This window comes from Budorcas taxicolor, chromosome 19 (assembly GCF_023091745.1).
Source record: "Budorcas taxicolor isolate Tak-1 chromosome 19, Takin1.1, whole genome shotgun sequence".
Classification (NCBI taxonomy): Eukaryota; Metazoa; Chordata; class Mammalia; order Artiodactyla; family Bovidae; genus Budorcas; species Budorcas taxicolor.
The window spans coordinates 15004723-15026594 of NC_068928.1; the positions used below are offsets into that span (position 1 = coordinate 15004723).

Sequence of the window (21872 nt, forward strand, 5' to 3'; positions counted from 1 at the left end):
GGAGTTTAAAGTGATGCAGACAGTAGTGAATAGGCACTTAATGTTAACCAAGAAGAATATTCATATTAACATATTAATGAGTTAATTAATGGTCAGATGGGCATTTCAGATATTTAGGGGACAGTTTAAGAGAGTCAAGACTGATGTTTTTCCTAGTAGTCCAGGTGAGAAGTTGTGAGGTTCTAGGCTGAAGAAATGTTTTGAAAATGATTAATAACACAGGCTCAGGCATCAGGTCTTGTGGGTTTAAATCCTGACTCTGGCTCTTACTAGGCTGGTGATCTAAGCCTTTAAGCCTAAATTTCCTCATCTGTGAAACAGGAATAATATCAGCACCCAGTTCATAGTGTTGAGGGGACTGAAATAATACATGTAAAGTCCTTAGAACAGTGCCTGGTACAAATGCTCAATAAATGTCAACTTTTGAAGTTACTGTAGGACTGATGTAAATGAATGGAGGATGGGAATAAATTAGAACTAGTTCCAGCCTTCAATAAGTTTATGTATTACTTTCCACAATAAGCAATAGTGTTTTTTCAAAAAAATTTTTGTTATAATGTCAGACCTATAGAATATTTGCAAGAATACTTCAAAGGGTAACATTTCTCTCTTGTTCATATATATATATGTGTGATATATATATATATATACACCATATATTTATATAGTAATATACATATTTTTTCTAATGGTATAAGAATAAGTTCCAGACATGGTGATCTAAATATTTCAGTGTATCTTTCTTAAAACCATGGAATTCTCATATATAACCACAGTATAGTGATCAAAACAGGACATTAATATAAACACACTGATACAGTACTATTATCTGATCTGCAGGTTTTGTTCAAATTTCATCACTTATCCCAATACTGTCCTTTATAGCAGAAGAAAATTTAGGCTCATGCTTCATATTCAGTTGTCATATAGCTTTAGTCTTCTTTAAGCTGGAATAGTTCCTAAGCCATCTGTTGTGTTTCATGACATTGCTGACATAGCTACTTTTAGATTATAGGCTGTTGCTTTTTTTTTTTGATAAAGTCCCTCAGTTTGGATCTGTCTGTTTCCTCATGATCAGATTCAGGTTATGAACTCTCGGCAGGAATGCCATGGAAGTGCTCTTGAGGTCTTAATGCAATCTATCAGGAGGCACGTAGTGTGTGTGTGTTCCATGCTATGTAATGTCAACTTTGAACTTTTCGTGAAAGTGCTGCCTATCTGTCATTTTTCTCCAAACTGTGCCGGTTCTTTTCCTCTGCATTACAGGGAGTCTTGTGCTTATTTGGAAGAGTGCTACACAACAGTGTGTTATAGTTTTCAAAAATAGGAATAACTTTTGTAGTTTTTTGTACTGTCATATAATATAAACAGTTTTTTCTGTAAGTTTGAGATTGTTTTAAATATGAAGCACTGAAAGAGTACTTTCATAAATTACATACCTACACTTATGTTTAGTGGCATTGATGTGGGTAATTACTTTTTTTGGACAATCCTACTAATAGGAAAGGATTGTTACTTTGTATAACTTAGTTTATAGTTTTATTTTGTTGTATTAGGGCCTGCACCCTAGAAAAATAGCTGAAGGCTTTGAAATTGCAAAAATAAAGGCACTTGAAGTTTTGGAACAAGTTAAAATTAAAAAAGAGATGAAAAGAGAAATCCTTTTAGATGTGGCTAGAACATCTCTACAAACTAAGGTTCATCCTCAACTGGCTGATGTGTTAACAGAGGTATGTAGTTAAACCTTTGCAGAATGAGTGCAGACTAACGCATGGTGACAGTTTTCTTTTTCTTATAAGATAATCAACTATTCGTGTGTGCTTGTGTGTGTCTGTGTGTGTGTGCGTGCGTGCACGCACGTGCGTGTATGCATGTGCGCGCCCTCAGTTGTGTCCTACTCTTTGCGACACCATGGACTCTTTGCTTCTCTGCCCATGGAGTTTTCCAGGCAAGAATATTGGAGTGGGTTGCCATTTCCTCCTCCAGGGGATCTTCCCAACCCAGGGATGGAACCTGCATCTCTTATGTCTCCTGCATTGGTAGGTAGATTCTTTACCACTGTGCCACCTGGGAAGCCCCCAATAAACTATGACATGTGGTTCTTTTGAACATACAATAAAATATAGAAGACGGACATTTATTTATAGGCTTATTTATAGAATAGATTTGATTGGTCAGAATAGTATGTGTAATTTTTCAAAAGTGTCATATTAAACCTTCTGTTAAAAAAGTTGGGCTTGGCTGCCTGTGGATCACCCCCTCTGGACACCACTGGAGTTATATACTGGTTTCCTAAAGCTAGAGGTCCATATTTATTATGCGAGGTTGGGGACATAGTTTTGACAGTGTACCTTGTAATTGAGATTACCACTTTAATGAACATGAGGGAGTTGATAGATAATATTCAAATCTGGGAAATGTATACTTGTTTACTTATAAAGGTAGAATATATAAGTATAATATCAGGACAAATTTGGGGATTCTGGGAAGGTTTTTTTTTTATCAGATACCTATAGTTTGATGATGTTATCATTGTTCCTCCACTTTACCATTTTTGAAACTTGAGTGTGTTAGTGTATCAGGAATGAAGAGATCATAAGACATTGACATATAAATCAGAATTGTATCTTACTAATTTACTTTGAGAAATACAAATACCAAATGGACTGAAACACCTGAGTTCTTTCTACTCAGTTCTTCAGTCAGTTCAGTCGCTCAGTCGTGTCCGACTATTTGCAACCCTGTGCGCTGTAGCGCGATAGGCTTCTCTGTCCATCACCAACTCCTGAAGCTTGCTCAGACTTAAGTCTATCGAGTGAGTGGTGCCATCCAACCATCTCATCCTCTGTCGTCCCCTTCTCCTCCTGCCCTCAATCTTTCCCAGCATCAGGGTCTTTTCCGATGAGTCAGGTCTTTGCATCAGGTGGCCAAAGTATTGGAGTTTCAGCTTTAGCATCAGTCCTTCCAATGCATATTCAGGACCGATTTCCTTTAGGATGGACTGGTTTGATCTTGCAGTCCAAGGGACTCTCAAGCGTCTTCTCCAACACCACAGTTCAAAAGCATCAATTCTTTGGTGCTCAGCTTTCCTTTATAATCCAGCTCTCACATCCATACATAACTACTGGAAAAACCATAGCTTTAACTAGATGGACCTTTGTTGGCAAAGTAGTGTCTTTGCTTTTTAATATGCTGTCTAGGTTGGTCATAGCTTTTCATCCAAGGAGCAGTGTCTTTTAATTTCATGGCTGCAGTCACCATCTGCCATGATTTTGGAGCTCCCAAGAATAAAGTCTGTCACTGTTTGCACTGTTTCCCCATCTATTTGCCATGAAGTAAGGGGCCAGATGCCAAGATCTTCGTTTTCTGAATGCTGAGTTTTAAGCCTACTTTTTCACTTTCCTCTTTCGCTTTCCTCAAGAGACTTTTTAGTTCTTCACTTTTCTGCCATAAAGGTGGTGTCATCTGCATATATGAGGTTATTGATATTCCTCCCAGCAGCCTTGACTCCAGCTTGTGCTTCATCTAGCCTGGCATTTTGCATGATGTATTCTGCATATAAGTTAAATAAGCAGGATAACAATATACAGCCTTGACATACTCCTTTCCCGATTTGGAACCAGTCTGTTGTTCATGTCCAGTTCTAACTGTTGCTTCTTGACCTGCATACAGATTTCTCAGAAGGCAGATCAGGTGGTCTGGTATTCCCATCTTTTGAAGAATTTTCCACAGTTTGTTGTGATCCACACAAAGGCTTTGGCATAGTCAGTAAAGCAGAAGTAGATGTTTTTCTGGAGCTCTCTTGCTTTTTGGATGATCCAGCGGATGTTGGCAATTGGATCTCTGGTTCCTCTGCCTTTTCTAAATCCAGCTTGAACATCTGGAAGTTCATGGTTCACGTATTGTTGAAGCCTGGCTTGGAGAATTTTGCGCATTACTTTGCTAGCGTGTGAGATGAGTGCAACTGTGTGGTAGTTTGAACATTCTTTGGCATTGCCTTTCTTTGGGATTGGAATGAAAACTGACCTTTTCCAGTTCTGTGGCCACTGCTGAGTTTTCCAGATTAGCTGGCATATTGAATGCAGCACTTTCACAGTATCCTCTTTCGGATTTGAAATAACTCAACAGGAATTCCATCCCCTCCACTAGCTTTGTTTGTAGTGATGCTTCCTAAGGCCCACTTGACTTTGCATTCCAGGATGTCTGGTTCTAGGTGAGTGATCACACCATCATGGTTATCTGGGTCATGAAGATCTTTTTTGTATAGTTCTTCTGTGTATTTTTGCCATCTCTTCTTAATATCTTCTGCTTCTGTTAGGTCCACATCATTTCTGTTTTATATTGTGCCCATCTTTGCATGAAATGTCCGCTTGGTATCTCTAATTTTCTTGAAGAGATCTCTAGTCTTTCCCATTCTATTGTTTTCCTCTATTTCTTTGTATTGATCATTGAGGAAGGCTTTCTTATCTCTCCTTGCTATTCCTTGGAACTCTGCATTCAAATGGGTATATCTTTCCTTTTCTCCTTTGCCTTTTGCTTCTCTTCTTTTCTCAGCTATTTGTAAGGCCTCCTCAGACAACCATTTTGCCTTTTTGCATTTGTTCTCCTTGGGGATGGTCTTGATCACTGCCTCTTATACAGTGTCATGAACCTCCATCCATGGTTCCTCAGGCACCTTGTCTATCAGATCTAATCTCTTGAATCTGTCTGTCACTTCCACTGTATAATTGTAAGGGATTTGATTTAGGCCATACCTGAATGTTCTAGTGGTTTTCCCCACTTTCTTCAATTTAAGTCTGAATGTGGCAATAAGGAGTTCACCTGAGCCACAGTCAGCTCCTGGTCTTGTTTTGCTGACTGTATAGATCGTCTCCATCTTTGGCTGCAAAGAATATAATCAGTCTGATTTCAGAATTGACCCTCTGATGATGTCCATGTGTAGAGTCTTCTCTTGTGTTGTTGGAAGAGGGTGTTTGCTATGACCAGTGTGTTCTCTTGGCAAAACCCTGTCAGCCTTTGCCCTACTTCAGTTTGTACTCCAAGGGCAAATTTGCCTGTTAGTCCAGGTGTTTCTTGACTTCCTACTTTTGCATTCCAGTCCCCTATAATGAAAAGGACATCTTTTTTGGATGTTAGTTCTAGAAGGTCTTATAGGTCTTCATAGAACCATTCAACTTCAGCTTCTTTAGCGTTACTAGTTGGGGCATAGACTTGGATTACTGTGATATTGAGTGGTTTGCCTGGAAGCAAACAAGATCATCCTGTTGTTTTTGAGATTGCATCCAAGTACTGCATTTTGGACTCTTTCGTTGACTATGAGGGCTACTCCCTTTCTTCTAAGGGATTCTTTCCCACAGGAGTAGATATAATGGTCATCTGAGTTAAATTCACCCATTCCAGTTCATTTTAGTTCGCTAATTCATAAAATGTTGACATCGCCTGTTTGACCAGTTCCAATTTGCTTCGATTCATGGACCTAACATTCCAGATTCCTATGCAGTATCGTTCTTTACAGCATCGGACTTTACTTCCATCGCCAGTCACATCCACAACTGAGTATTGTTTTCACTTTGGCTCTGTCTTTTCATTCTTTCTGGAGTTATTTCTCCACTAATCTCCAGTAGCATATTGGACATCTGTCTACCTGGGGAGTTCATCTTTCAGTGTCATACCTTTTTGCTTTTTCATACTGTTCATGGGGTTCTCAAGGCAAGAATACTGAAGTGATTTGCCATTCCCTTCTCCAGTGGACCACGTTTTGTCAGAACTCTCCACCATGACCCATCCGTCTTGGTTGGCCCTACATGGCATGGCTCACAGTTCACTGAGTTAGACAAGGCTGTTGTCCATGTGATCAGTTTGGTTAGTTTTCTGTGATTGTGGTTTTCATTCTGTCTGCCCTCTGATGGAGAAGGGTAAGAGGCTTATGGAAGCTTCCTGGTGGAAATGACCTACTGAGGGGGAAACTGGGGCTTGTTCTTATGGGCGGGGCTGTGCTCAGTAAATCTTTAATCCATTTTTCTTTTGATGGGCAGGGCTGTGTTCCCTCCCTGTTGCTTACCAATAAGAAAACTGACTCGGGAAATCAAACTAAGAAATTAAGGCATTTTCTTGCTAAGCAGAGTCTATATAAAGACTGCTATATTTTCTGCTGTTAGATTACATATATCACTTTGCCCAGTATCCTCCAGCTATCTAATTAGGGCCCCCATTCTCTTTTGGAGCTATAAAAACACTGTATACTCTCACCTTCCAGTGCTTTATCATTATTCCTCATTAGGCATCAAACCCCTATATCATATTCCCTCAGTAAACTTTTCGAAAATACAGATTTTTTCCCCTTTATTTATATTTTAGGATGGTTATACTATAGCACTTAATTTCTGTAGTCAGTTATTTTCATATTACTTTCTGAGTTAAGCTATAGGCTGTGTTGTGTTGTGCTTCTCAAATTTCATACCCCTGGGGATATTTGGCACAATAAATGAGACATATCTTTCTGGAGTGTCAATTTTACTTTACAATTTTGAGAAAAAGCATTATTTTCACATTAAAACAAATGTGCAAAACAATGCTGTAAATCAACTATACTCCAGTAAAAATTAAAAACAAAAAACATATATATATTGTGGTATGACATGGAAAAATTTCATGGTAAAAGAGAAGACTTAAAAATTTCATGTTGTTAGAGTGAGCAAATTTGACCTCTTTCCTTAGATTACATTTCCTTCTTTTCCACTAAGGTGTCCTTTGGTGGAAAAGTCTGAGTAGTGTTGGTATAGAAGGCTTGGCAGTTAAAGACACCTCTGATTTCTAGTCCTGACTCCACTACTACCTGTTAGACTTTGTTTTAAGACCATAATTCTTGAAGGGTTTGGACCTGATAATCTCTGAAGTTCATGTAGGCTCTAAAATATCCATTGGCATTGGTTATCATTAGAGTCCCTGCTGCTGCTGCTAAGTCGCTTCAGTCGTGTCTGACTCTGTGCGACCCCATAGACGGCAGCCCACCAGGCTCCCCCATCCCTGGGATTCTCCAGGCAAGAACACTGGAGTGGGTTGCCATTTCCTTCTCCAATGCATGAAAGTGAGAAGTGAAAATAAAGTCGCTCAGTTGTGTCCGACTGCTAGCGACCCCGTGGACTGCAGCCCACCAGGCTCCTCCATCCATGGGATTTTCCAGGCAAGAGTACTGGAGTGGGGTGCCATCGCCTTCTCCAAGTGTCCCTGAGAAAGTGGTATTTTTTTGACTTGCCCTGTGTTTTGGAGCCTGAAGCACTTTATATGCTTAGTCTAGTGATAAATTACTAGGGCCAGTGGTTTCTTTCAGTAGACCAAATAGTTTACTGTTGTAATTCATTTCTCTTTCAGGCTGTTGTGGATTCTGTTTTGGCAATTAGGAGACCGAATTATCCTATTGATCTCTTCATGGTAGAAATCATGGAGATGAAGCATAAATCGGAAACAGACACAAAGTAAGTGACATAAACTTTGACAGTGCATAGAGTCTAGAATACTTGATTATCTGCAGATATTCTGTCATTAATTTCATTAGTTACTTTTATTCAACATCTTTCCATTTGTTTAGCATATATTAATTGGATACTTAACCAGCAACCATTCACTTGTTTTAGGTGCTAGGAATGAAGAGTAAACAAAACAGTTTCTTTAAGAATCTTACATTTCCAATTGAAAGAGATAGCACATTATGCTAATAAGTGCTGTAAAGAGGCTAGAGCAGTTGTGTGTGTGAGCATGTGTGGGATTTTAGGATAGTCAAAGAAGAACATTGTGATGAGAAAGTAAACTAAATATCTAAAGCAGTCTCTGAAGAAATGAGGGTGATAGCCGTGTGAACATCTGGAAAAAGAGTGCTCTAAGCAGAGGGGATAACAGTGGAAAATGTCCCAAGGTAGGTGTGTTTTGAGGTGTTCTAGTGTGCCTGGGTCATAGGAAGAGAAAAAAAGGAGAAGATGAGGTCAGAGAGGTAAGATGGTCAACATTGTCTAAGTATGTATGTAGTATGTACTCAGAGTGAATAGCACCTTGTTGATTTTGGACTTAACTTATTTTAAACATTCTATTATGCAATAGTCTAAACACATACAAAAGTAGAATAGAATAGTGAATGAACTCCCACATATCTGTCACTCATCTTTATCAATTTTCAACATATGGTTTGTCTTATTTTTACCTAATATGCACCCTTCTCTTTCTTTCTATACTTCTCTTTCCTTTATTTTGTCCCAAATTTGGATTATTTTGAAGCCAATTCAGATGTTGTATTTTATCTGTAAATACTTTATTTTCAATATATGTGTGGGTGTCTTTACGTATTTATAGAAGTTCTGTTTGGTTTGTCCTTTAATCTGCCTTTTCGTTTTGTATGTTTCCTGTTCCATGCAGATCTTTTCAAACTTACTTTTCACTTCTTTAAACAGAGTTCACATTTAATATTACAATGTTTAAAGTTTTGTCTTTTCTGTTCCTGTTGTTTGCTGTATTTTGTTGGTTCTCACTCATTGTGCTTTGTTTCCAGTGTGTGCCATTGATTGTGTTGAAAAAAGTATTTGTAGAAATAAGAGACCTAGGCTGAAGCTGCCTTTGTACAAAGAGGATTTGAGTTTGCCCAGAGACTGCTTTAAACTAAAGCCACAGCTTGAGGTTTTTATTGAATATCCAGTTGTTGCGAATTCTAACTACAAGTTCACATGAGGGCTGCTGGTTTATACCCTGAGTATGTAGCCTTTTAAGTTCACTTAATGTGACAAGAGTCTTCTACAATACTCTCTACTTTGGGTAATCCTTGAGCTTTTAATTCTTTCCCCCTCTCATTATAAGATCAAAGTTCAGATATGCTTGAATTGTGAGATGGCTTTAGGGTGAGTACCTGCAGTTTTCTAGTTACCCTCTGGAGTTTCTATTTTGTTTTCTGTTTTGGAAAGAAAACTTTTGTGGCTCTGTATGTTTTGTGACTCTCCAGTGTTTTTAAGGGTTGTTGTTGTTTTTAATCCAGCATTTTTAGTCGTTTTTGGTAGTAAAGTTGGTCCAGATTACTGTTGCTGAGGGCAGGAAGTTCTTGGTTTGTATTTCAGAAGAATCTCGGTGGTTGTTCTGTGGCAAGGACCCTGTGGGGCAGGGAGTGTGGTGCAACGGCAGAGGCAGGAGGTCTGTTAGGAGCCTGTTGTGATACCGGTGAGAGACGGAAAAAGGTTTGCATCAGGGTACACTTAGAAAGAGGGAGCCCTAGGATTTGTTGATGGTTCCACATAGAATGTGACAGAAGCAGAGGGTTCAAGGATGTCGCTTGGGTTTTGAATGAGCAGCTGGAAAAGCAGAGATGCCATTTCTTGGGAAGGAGCAGGTGTGAGGCAATAATCAAGAGCTTGGTTTGGGGGCTGTTATGTGTTAGGTGCCTATTAGATGTCCATGTGGAGATGCTGAGTAGGGATTTGGAGGGAGGTGTCAGGAATTCAGGTTAGAGGTCTGGACTGGAAATATATATTTGGGAGTCATTGGTGTATGGATGACTGAAAGCTCTGAGAGTTAATTAGACCATCTGGAAAGTGATAAAGGTAGAGAAAAGAGGAAGTTTAAAGGTTGAGCCCTGAAAACTGCAGTGTTAGAAACTGAGAAGATGAGGCGGACTGAACAAGGAGACTGAAAAAGGGTGGTCAGTGAGAAAGGAGGAAAGCCAGGAAAGAGCAGTGTTCCAGGAGCTGAGAGGATAAAGGGTTTCAAGAAGGTGAGAGTAACCTGCTGTTGACAGCTTGAGCAAATTGAGAACTAATTGGCCATTAGATTTGGAGAATGTTTAAGGGGTGAGTGTGAGAGTCAGATTGAAGGTGGGCTCAAGAGAGAATGGTTAGGAGAGAAGTGAGGATGCAAACACTGACAACTCAGAGGAGTTAGCTCTAACGGGGAGCAGAGAAGTGGGGCAGTAGCTCGAATGGAACATGGGAATGGGGTCGAGGGGGAATAATTTTTTGTTTTAAAGATGAGAATTACTATGGCAAGTGTGTACCCTGATGAGGATGCTCGTGGAGGCAGGAACAGTTGATGCAGGGGAAGAGGGGACAGTTGCAGGAGCCAAGAGGGGAAATGGAATTCAGTCCACAGGTCGGGGAGTCGACCTTAGAGAGGAGGGAGCATGGGCATGTCATTTCTGTTCCTAGGAGCTTGAGGTTCAGGTGCTGGTAGAGGTCGTGATGGGACAGAGTGTTTATTTTCCCAAGCAGAGTCGTTTGCTGAGGGTGAGAAGCAGTAGAAGAGTGAAGGAGACTTGAAGAGTGAAGAATACTGAACATGTAGTTTCTTTCTTTCTTCCTAAACAAAATGTCTTCACATTCAGTTAGGAGTTGGAGTAATCCAGTTAGAGGAAAATGTTGTAAACTTCCCTATAATTATGTTCAACTATTTAAAAAATGACTTCTTTACATTAATGAATAACAAATATTGGTTATAAAAGATTCATAAGTAGAAATGCATTTCCTAGTTGGGTGTAAATGAATTTTTGAAAGTTACAGAAATATTTGCTCTTGAAAGATCATTTGGAAAACAGGAAAAAAGCCCCCTGCTCCCCCCCGCCCCCCATCAGTTATCTCCGTTCCTACCACCCAAGCATAATCCTACTCTTAGTTTTCTTCTGTTTTTCCTTTTCAATGCCAAGGAGCTTATTAATAGTGATAATCATACTTTATAGGTAATTTGTCATTCTCTGCTTATAAATATAGCTACCCCTGTAAATATTTTTTTCATGTTATTACATGGTTTTCATGACTAGCCCATAGTCAAGTCATTGTCTGCTGAACAATGTCCTATTGTTGGACATTTAGGTTAACAGTTTTTAGTTTTTCCATAAAATTAGTTTGAACAAATATTCCTTAGAAACTCATTGTGTGTCTCCCTTTCATTACTTGATCAGCTGTGTCACATGTTTGAGGCACATAATTTAAATTCTGGATTGACTTTTCATTGTCACTTCACAGTCACACTGTGTTAAAATAGGTTCTCTTTTCTAATTTTATTAATTATGTGTTGGGTTTAAAGCTGGTATAAGGCAATAGTGTGTAACAATTGCTATGGCAGTTCTGTTACCATTTTAAGAGTATAATTTTAATTTTATACTAGATTTAGAGTATATATTCAAAATAAGAAACAGTGCATATTTTTACTAGGTTGATCAAAGGGTTAGTTCTGGATCATGGTGCCCGTCATCCAGATATGAAGAAACGAGTAGATGATGCATTTATCCTTACCTGTAATGTATCACTAGAATATGAAAAAACGTAAGTGTCCCAGTTACTCTTTGTATTCTTTGAAATTTTTTTTTTCTAAAACTGTTTTTTAACCCCCATTTTTACCTACCAAATGTTTACTATAAACCCTTTCTACCTTCCTGTTTTTCCCTGCCTTACTTTTACTAGCTTGTCTTTATTAATCTTCTAGTGAGGTGAGCTCTGGTTTCTTTTATAAAACTGCAGAAGAGAAAGAAAAATTGGTAAAAGCAGAAAGAAAATTTATTGAAGACAGAGTACAAAAAATAATAGACTTGAAAGACAAAGTCTGTGCTCAGTCTAATAAAGGATTTGTTGTCATTAATCAAAAGGTGAGAAAAAAGTTTAGATTTTTAACTGTTTGTAAATATTCCTCAGTGTTTTTCCAAGTGTGGTTTGTGGGCCCCATGTTAGGGCATATCTGTGAGGTCAAAACTATTTTCATAATAGTAATAATAATGCCTTTTACATTGTGTTGATGTCTGCAATGATGATGCAAAGCAGCGTTAGGTAAAACCGCTGGCACCTTAGAACAAATCATAGCAGTAGCACCAAACTGTACTAGTAGTCATCATATTCTTTATTGCCACATCACCCACATACAAAAAGGGCAGTTTCATTTAAGATTGTTTTGATGAAATGGGAAAACTTAAAAGTTTTATCAAATTTTGATCCTTGAAATTGCACCTTTTTATTTTTTAATTGAAGTATAGTTGGTTTACAACATTGTGTTAATTTCAGGTGTATGGCATAATGGGCTTCCCTGATAGCTCAGATGGTAAAGTACCCGCCTGATTTTTGTGGATTATACTCCATTATAGTTTATTATAAGATAATAGGTACATTCCTGTGCTATACGGTATATCCTTGTTGATATATGTAAAAGATAAAAGATATAAAAGATAGAAGGCTTATCTATTTTTTAAAAACTTAAAAGAATTATTTTTATGTTTGGCTGTGCTGGGTCTTCGTTGGGCATTTTTTTTAGTTGCAGTGCACAGGTTTCTCACTGGTGGCTTCTCTTGTTGTGGAGCATGGTTTCTAGAGCGCAGGCTCAGTAGTTGTGCCACACAGGCTTAGATGCTCTGTGGCATATGGGAGTTAGCCCATGGCATATGGGATCTTCCTGGATCAGAGATCGAGCTCATGTCTCCTGCATTGGCAGGCAGATTCTTTACTGCTGACCCACTGGGGAAGCCCTTATCTGTTTTATGTATAGTAGCTTGTATGTGTCCATCCCATACCCTGATTTGGTTCTCCTCGCTTTCCCTTTTCCCTTTGGTAACTACAGGTTTCTTTTCTACGTCTGTGAATCTGTTTCTGTTTTGCACATACATTGATTTGTATTACTTTTTAGGTTCCACATATAAGTGATATCATATAGTGTTTGTCTTTCTCTACCTTATTTCACTGAACGTAATATTCTTTCGGTCCATTCATGTTGCTACAGATGGCAGTATTTCATTCTTTTTTATGGCTCAGTAATATTTCATTGCATATATATATCACAATTTTATCCATTCATCTGTTGATGGGCATTTGGGTTGCCACCATGTCTTGGCTATTGTAAATAGTGCTGCTGTGAACATTGGGTGCATGTATTTTTTTGAATTAGTGTTTTCTGGAAATATACCCAGAAGTGGATGTATCCTTTTATAATTCTGTGTCACAAAATTTGAAAGATGGACAAAATACTTCTGCTACATATCAAAATAAGGGTCTTGAAGCTCTTGTGTAATTGAGTTGCAAGCTAACATAGCCACTTTTTTCATGGAATGCCATTTTTACTTGAAAGAATGACTGACAGGATGGTTGTTTAGACATGGGTATTTGGTAGGTTTTTCTCAAAAATGACTGAAACAGTCTTGCCACTTCAAGGAAACAATAGACAGTATGTATTGGCAATAATAACATTTGAGCTTTCAAACAAAAGTTAGAATTTTGGAAAACTTGCACCTGTCACTTTGAGCTTGACAGTTTTCCAATACTTGAAAGACTCTTCTGATAATATTAGTGATGATATTAGCAAATGTGATATTTTTGATGTTGTATAACCATGAAAATTCTTAAAGAGATGGGAACACCAGACCACCTTACCTGTCTCCTTAGAAACCTGTATGTGATTCAAGAAGCGACAGTTAGAACCTTACATGGAACAACAGACTGGTTCAAATTTGGGGAGTATGACATGGCTGTGTATATCACCCTGTTTATTTAACTTACATGCAGAGTACATCATGCAAAATGCCAGGCTGGATGACTCACCAGCTGGAATCAAGATTTCCAGGAGAAATATCAACAACTTCAGATATGCAGATGATATCTCTTTAATGGCAGAAAGTGAAGAGGACCCTCTTGACGAGGGTGAAAGAGGAGAGAAAAAGCTGGCTTAAACTCAACATTCAAAAAACTAAGATCATGACATCCAGTTCCATCACTTCATGGCAAATAGATGGAGAAACAATGGAAGCAGTGACAGATTTTATTTTCTTGGACTCCAGAATCACTGTGGATGCTGACTGCAGCCATGAAGTTAAAAGATGCTTGCTCCTTGAAAGGAAAGCTCTGACCAACCTAGAAAGCATCTTGAAAAGTAGAGACATCACTTTGCTAACAAAGGTCCATGTAGTCAAAGCTATAGTTTTTCCAGTAGTCATGTATGGGTGTGAGAGTTGGACCATGAAGAAGGCTGAGCTCCAAAAATTGATGCCTTTGAACTGTGGTGCTAGAGAAGACTCTTGAAAGGCTTCTAGTGACTGACCTGAACTGAATGATTTTATTTTAAAGGGATTAATAAATATTGCAAAAATGTCCATTTAAACTTTAGTCAGTGAAGTTCAGTTGCTCAGTTGTGTTCGACTGTTTGCAACCCCATGGACTACAGCAACATAGGCTTTCTGTCCATCACCAACTCCTGAAGCTTACTCAACCTCATGTCCATCGAGTAAGTGATGCCATCCAACCATCTCATCCTGTCGTCCCCTTCCCCTCCCACCTTCAATCTTTCCCAGCATCAGGGTCTTTTCCAGTGAGTCAGTTCTTCCCATCAGGTGGCCAAAATATTGGAGTTTCAGCTTTAGCATCAGTATTTCCAATGAATATTCAGGACTGATCTCCTTTAGGATTGACTGGTTGGATCTCCTTGCAGTCCAAGGGACTCTCAAGAGACTTCTCCAACGCCACAGTTCGAAGGCATCAAGTCTTCGGTGCTCAGCTTTCTTTACAGTCCAACTCTCACATCCATACTTGACTACTGGAAAAATCATAGCCTTGACTAGACGGACCTTAGTCGGCAAAGTGATCTCTCTGCTTTTTGATATGCTGTCTAGGTTGGTCATAGCTTTTCTTCCAAGGAGCAGTGTCTTTTAATTTCATGGCTGCAGTCACCATCTGCCGTGATTTTGGAGCCCCACAAAATAAAGTCTGTCACTGTTACCATTGTTTCCCCATCTATTTGCCGTGATGTGATGGGACCAGATGTCATGATCTTAGTTTTATGAATGTTGAATTTTAAGCCTACTTTTTCACTCTCTTCTTTAACTTTCATCAAGAGGCTCTTTAGTTTTTCATTACTCTCTGCCATAAGGGTGGTGTCATCTGCATATCTGAGGTTATTGATATTCCTCCCGGCAGCCTTGACTCCAGCTTGTGCTTCATCCAGCCCGGCATTTCGCATGATGTATTCTGCGTATAAGTTAAATAAGCAGGATAACAATATACAGCCTTGACATACTCCTTTCCCGATTTGGAACCAGTCTGTTGTTCATGTCCAGTTCTAACTGTTGCTTCCTGACCTGCATACATATTTCTTAGGAGGCAGGTCAGGTGGTCTGGTATTCCCATCTCTTGAAGAATTTTCCACAGTTTGTTGTGATCCACACAAAGGCTTTGGCGTAGTCAGTAAAGCAGAAGTAGATGTTTTTCTGGAGCTCTCTTGCTTTTTGGATGATCCAGCGGATGTTGGCAATTGGATCTCTGGTTCCTCTGCCTTTTCTAAATCCAGCTTGAACATCTGGAAGTTCATGGTTCATGTACTGTTGAAGCCTGGCTTGGAGAATTTTGTGCATTACTTTGCTAGCGTGTGAGATGAGTGCAACTGTGTGGTAGTTTGAACATTCTTTGGCATTGCCTTTCTTTGGGATTGGAATGAAAACTGACCTTTTCCAGTTCTGTGGCCACTGCTGAGTTTTCCAGATTAGCTGGCATATTGAATGCAGCACTTTCACAGTATCCTCTTTTTGGATTTGAAATAACTCAACAGGAATTCCATCCCCTCCACTAGCTTTGTTTGTAGTGATGCTTCCTAAGGCCCACTTGACTTTGCATTCCAGGATGTCTGGTTCTAGGTGAGTGATCACACCATCATGGTTATCTGGGTCACGAAGATCTTTTTTGTATAGTTCTTCTGTGTATTCTTGCCATCTCTTCTTAATATCTTCTGCTTCTGTTAGGTCCATATCATTTCTGTTCTTTATTGTGCCCATCTTTGTGTGAAATGTCCCCATGGTATCTCTAATTTTCTTGAAGAGATCTCTAGTCTTTCCCATTCTATTGTTTTCCTCTATTTCTTTGTATTGATCATTGAGGAAGGCTTTCTTATCTCTGCTTGCTATTCCTTAGAACTCTGCATTCAAATGGGTATATCTTTCCTTTTCTCCTTTGCTTTTCACTTCTCTTCTTTTTTCGGCTATTTGTAAGGCCTCCTCAGACAACCATTTTGCCTTTTTGCATTTGTTCTCCTTGGGGATGGTCTTGATCACTGCCTTCTTGTACAATGTCATGAACCTCTGTCCATAGTTCATCAGGCACTCTGTCTATCAGATCTAATCTCTTGAATCTGTCTGTCACTTCCACTGTATAATTGTAAGGGATTTGATTTAGGCCATACCTGAATGTTCTAGTGGTTTTCCCCACTTTCTTCAATTTAAGTCTGAATGTGGCAATAAGGACATGATCTGAGTCACAGTCAACTCCTGGTCTTGTTTTGCTGACTGTACAGAGCTTCTCCATCTTTGGCTGCAAAGAATATGATCAATCTGATTTTGCTATTGACCTTCTGGTGATGTCCATGTGTAGAGTCTTCTCTTGTGTTGTTGGAAGAGGGTGTTTGCTATGACCAGTGTGTTCTCTTGGCAAAACCCTGTCAGCCTTTGCCCTACTTCAGTTTGTACTCCAAGGGCAAATTTGCCTGTTAGTCCAGGTGTTTCTTGACTTCCTACTTTTGCATTCCAGTCCCCTATAATGAAAAGGACATCTTTTTTGGGTGTTAGTTCTAGAAGGTCTTGTAGGTCTCCACAGAACCATTCAACTTCAGCTTCTTCAGCATTACTGTTCGGGGCATAGACTTGGATTACTGTGATATTGAATGGTTTGCCTCGGAAATGAACAGAGATCATCCTGTTGTTTTTGAGATTGCATCCAAGTACTGCATTTTGGACTCTTCTGTTAACTATGAGGGCTACTCCATTTCTTATATGGGATTCTTGCCCACGGTAGTAGATATCATGGTCATCTGAGTTACATTCACTCATTTCAGTCCATTTTAGTTCACTGATTCCTATAAGGTCTATGTTCTCTCTTGCCATCTCCTGTTTCACTACTTCTAATTTACCTTGATTCATGGACCTAACGTTCCAGGTTCCTATGCAACACTGCTCTTTACAGTATCGGACTTTACTTCCATCCCAAGTCACATCCACAGCTGGGTGGTGTTTTTGCTTTGGCTCCGTCAGTTCATTCTTTCTCGAGTTATTTCTCTGCTGATCTCCAGTAGCCTATTGAACACCTACCGACCCGGGGAGTTCATCTTTCAGTGTCTTATCTTTTTGGCTTTTCATACTGTTCATGCAGTTGTCATGGCAAGAATACTGAAATGGTTTGCCATTCCCTTCTCCAGTAGACCACGTTTTGTCAGAACTCTCCACTATGACCCATCCGTCTTGGGTGGCCCTATATGGCATGGCTCATAGTTCATTGAGTTAGACAAGGCTGTGGTCCATGTGATCAGTTTGGTCAGTTTTCTGTGATTGTGGTTTTCATTCTGCCCTGTGATGGAGAAGGATGGAAGATTCCTGATGGGAGAGACTGACTGAAGGGGAAACTGGGTCTTATTCTGATGGGCGGGGCCGTGCTCGGTAAATCTTTAATTCGGTATCTGTTGATGGGCGGGGCTATGTTCCCTCCCTGAGGCCAAACTATGGTGGAGGTAATAAAGATAATGGTAATCAAGGTAAACCTCCTTCAAAAGATCTGGTGGAGGCTCTGCTGCACTCCCCGACCCCGACCCTGCAGTAGACCACCGCCGACCCATCCCTCTGCTGGTGACTCCTGGACACTCCGGGCAAGTCTCAGTCAGTCTCTTGTGGGGTCATTGCTCCTTTCTCCTGGGTTCTGGTGCACACAAGGTTTTGTTTGTGCCCTCCTAGAGTCTTTATCCCCAGTCCTGTGTAAGTTCTGGCAGCTCTATGGTGGGGTTAATGGCGATCTCTTCCAAGAGTGTTTATGCCACACCCAGGTCTGCTGCACCCAGAGCCCCTGCCCCTGCGGCAGGCCACTGCTGCCCTGTACCCCTGCAGGAGACACTCAAACACTCAGAGGCAGGCTCAGTCTCTGTGGGGTCTCCTGGTGTGCACAGAGGTTTTATTTGAGCCCTCAGAGCATCTCTGGTGGGTATGGTGTTTGATTCTAAATGTGATTTTGCCCCTCCTACCATCTTGCTGGGGCTTCGCCTTTGCCCTTGGGCGTGGGGTATCTTCTTTTGGTGGGATCCCACTTTCTACTGTTGATGGTTGTTCAGCAGCGAGTTATAATTTTGGAGTTCTTGCAGCAGAGGATGAGTGCACGTCCTTCTACTCCACTATCTTTTCTCCCATAGTATAATCTTAACTTATAATATGAGAAGTATTATAGATGCGGATCACATAAACGAAAGCTCTTTGGGTTCCTAGTAATTTTTAAGATTGTGAAGCAGTGTTGAGACCAAAAAGTTTGAGAACTATTGGCTTAAAACATACTTATAACTTTTATGCTAATTTGATTATAGGGAATTGATCCATTTTCCTTAGATGCTCTTGCAAAACATGGCATTTTAGCTCTTCGTAGAGCAAAAAGAAGAAACATGGAAAGGTAAGCTTGCTGATAATTATGTATCTTAAGTTTTTTTATAGATTAAATTGAAATTATCCTGTGTGTATTCCTTTTAGCTTTTATGTCAGTGTTGTTGAACAAAAAGTAACATTCACTTCAGTTCAGTTGCTCAGTCGTGTCTGACTCTTTTTGACCCCATGGACTGCAGCATGCCAGGCCTCCCTGTCCATCACCAACTCCTGGAGTTTACCCAAACTCATGTCCATTGAGTCAGTGATGGCATCCAAGCATCAAATAGTAGCATACACATTTCAAATTTTGTTCATAATTTCAGTAAATAATGGAAGTGTTCAAAATCAAGATTGTTAATACATCTCAACTTTTTCTCATGAGATCCTCAGAAGGTTTTCATTTTCTTAAAACAGATTTGAAAATAATACAATATAATGACAGTGCAGTCTTCTGTGTTAGATTATCTTTTTCAGCTTTAACAAATTAGTCTGTATATTTTTCATAACCAAAGCTATGGTGTCATATATGTAATTTCAGACTCTCTCTTGCTTGTGGTGGAGTGGCTGTGAATTCTGTTGAAGACCTCAGTATAGATTGCTTGGGACATGCTGGTCTTGTATATGAGTATACATTAGTGAGTATTTCTGTGGGCAGTGGTTATAATGTGAACAGGAAACTTAAAAAAAAAAACTAAACTTTTAAATTCACATTTTATGTTATGAGAATCCACAGGATAGATTTTACAGTTTATCTTTCTAAATGGTTCTTAATAGTTCAGATATAACTTAACTGCTTTAACACATATTTGGTTAATGCTATGTGATGTGCTCAGTTGCTTCAGTTGTGTCCGACTCTTTGTGACCCTGTGGACCTCAGCCTGCCAGGCTCCAATGTCCATGGGATTCTCCAGGAATACGGGAGTGGGTTGCCATGCCTTCCTCCAGGGGATCTTCCCAACCCAGGGATTGGACCCATGCTTCCTGCGACTCTTGCATTGCAGGCAGATTCTTTACCTGCTGAGCCATCAGGAAAGCCCACATTTAGTTATACTTGATAAGAAAAATTCATTCATAATGGCTTTACGTATTAAAGTTATATCTCCTTGTATTACCTTTTAGGGTGAGGAAAAGTACACTTTTATTGAGGACTGCATTAACCCTCGCTCTGTCACCTTGTTGGTTAAGGGACCAAATAAGCATACTCTCACACAAATCAAGGATGCTGTAAGGGATGGACTTCGTGCCGTCAAAAATGCCATTGAAGATGGTAAGCTCTTTTTTGTGATAGATACGAACCTCACATATTTTTAAAGTAGTAATAATCTATTATGGGATGCATAGTATTTTAAAAGATATGAATGATTCAGTTCAGTTCAGTTCAGTCGCTCAGTCGAGTCTGACTCTTTGCGACCCCATGAATCACAGCACGCCAGGCCTCCCTGTCCATCACCAACTCCCGGAGTTCATTCAAACTCACGTCTATCGAGTCGGTGATGCCATCCAGCCATCTCATCCTCTGTCGTCCCCTTCTCCTCCTGCCCCCAATCCCTCCCAGCGTCAGTCTTTTCCAATGAGTCAGCTCTTTGCATGAGGTGGCCGAAGTATTGGAGTTTCAGCTTTAGCATCATTCCTTCCAAAGAACACCCAGGACTAATCTCCTTTAGAATGGACTGGTTGGATCTCTTTGCAGTCCAAGGGACTCTCAAGAGTCTTCTCCAACACCACAGTTCAAAAGCATCAATTCTTTGGCGCTCAGCTTTCTTCACAGTCCAACTCTCACATCCATACATGACTACTGGAAAAACCATAGCCTTCACTGGACAGACCTTAGTTGGCAAAGTAATGTCTCTGCTTTTGAATTCTCTTATTTCACTTCAGACTGTTTATAGTGAAGTTTTCTCCTTCGGGATAGTCTTTTCTATAGTTCATTTAATTAAAAAGATGTTTTTTTGACTGTGCTGGGTCTTTGTCTAGTTGTAGCGAGCAGGGGTGGTACACTGTGGTGCACGGGGCTTCTCATTGTGTTGGCCTCTCCTGTTGTGGAACACAGGCTGTAGATGCACAGGTTCAGTAGTTGTGGCACTGGACCCTAGAGCTTGCAGGCTGCAGTAGTTGTGGCTCAGCAGTTGCGGCTCACGGGCTCTAGAGCACGGACTCAGTGGTGTATGGGTTTAGTTGCTTCGAAGCTTGTGGAATCTTTCCCGGCCAGGGTTGGAATCCATGTCCCCTGCATTGGCAGGCAGATTCTTATCCACTGGACCACCAGGGGTGTACTGAAATATTCTTAATAGTATGCTGCCTTTTTAATTAACTTCTGTTTATTAAATGAAAAAACTGATTTAATATTGTAGTATCATTTTTTATTTTTAGAAATTTATTTTTAAAATCATGAAAATGCTTTTACAGCTTAGGACTCATTCCATTTCCTCATTGCAGTATAATTTTAAGGAAGATTAGGAAAGTATTTATTGATAATTTATTACCAGCTTCCTTCTAAAAGGAGTTAGGGTTAGATAATTCAATAACATACTATGTAAGTGAGAATAGGAAACACATCATGAAAAAACGCTCAACATCATTATTCATTAGGGAAATGAAAATCAAGACCACCAAGAGATACTGTTTCATGGTGACTAAGATGGCAGTAATCAAAAATCTGGACAATAATGATGAAAATGTGGAGAAATTGGAACCTTTATACGTTGCTGGTGGAAACTGTTGAAAAACAGGCAGTTCCTCAAAGATTAAATATAGTTACTCTATGACCAGCACATCAGCTCTTAGGTGTGCATACAAGTAAGGTAAAAATGTATGTGCACACCAAAAATACACATGAATGTTCATAGTAGCCAGCCAGTGGAAACAATCCAAATATCCATTAGCTGATGAATAGATAAATAAAATGTGGTATGTCTATACAATGGAGTATTATAAAGGAATAAATACTGATATATGCTACAATATTGGTGACCTTGAAAACATTCTATAATGTAAAAGAATCTAGGCACAAAAGTCTGTGTGTTATATGATTCCAGAAAAGGCAAGGCCATAAAAAGTAGATTAGTAGTTGTGATTGTCAGGGGCTGGGGGAAGAGGAAATAGGGAATGATTGCTAGTGGGTACAGGGTACTTTTAGGAAAGTATTTTGGGATTAGGATGGTGATGGTTGCAGAGTCATGTGAATATACTGGAAACTACTGGGAAGTGCACTTTTGTTTTGGCTGCATAGCACGGAATCTAGGATTCCCTAACCAGGGATCGGGCCCACGCCCCCTGTGGCGGAAGTGTAGAGTCTTAACCACTGCACCAGTGTAAAAGGCTGAATTTTACAGTATGTGAATTGTATCTCAAAAAAAATAGAGTAACTCTATAAACAATATATCAGATTTGTGTGATAAGCAAAAGCATAAATGTGAAATAATGGTAGAACAGAAGCTGAGATGGAAAATTAGAACCTAGGAAAATAGAATATGGATATAGCACACATAATAGTCACTGT

General features: G+C 39.6%; 1 protein-coding gene across 1 annotated transcript in view; it reads left to right on the top strand.

Moving 5' to 3' along the window:
- CCT6B (chaperonin containing TCP1 subunit 6B) overlaps positions 1 to 21872 on the top strand; it is a 35029-nt gene that overhangs the window by 3933 nt on the left and 9224 nt on the right. The window contains exons 4-10 of the mRNA XM_052658344.1: positions 1557 to 1730; positions 7372 to 7475; positions 11178 to 11288; positions 11449 to 11608; positions 18319 to 18401; positions 18912 to 19008; positions 19493 to 19640. Coding sequence (XP_052514304.1) covers positions 1557 to 1730; positions 7372 to 7475; positions 11178 to 11288; positions 11449 to 11608; positions 18319 to 18401; positions 18912 to 19008; positions 19493 to 19640 — 877 coding nt within the window. The remainder of the gene's footprint in view (positions 1 to 1556; positions 1731 to 7371; positions 7476 to 11177; positions 11289 to 11448; positions 11609 to 18318; positions 18402 to 18911; positions 19009 to 19492; positions 19641 to 21872) is intronic.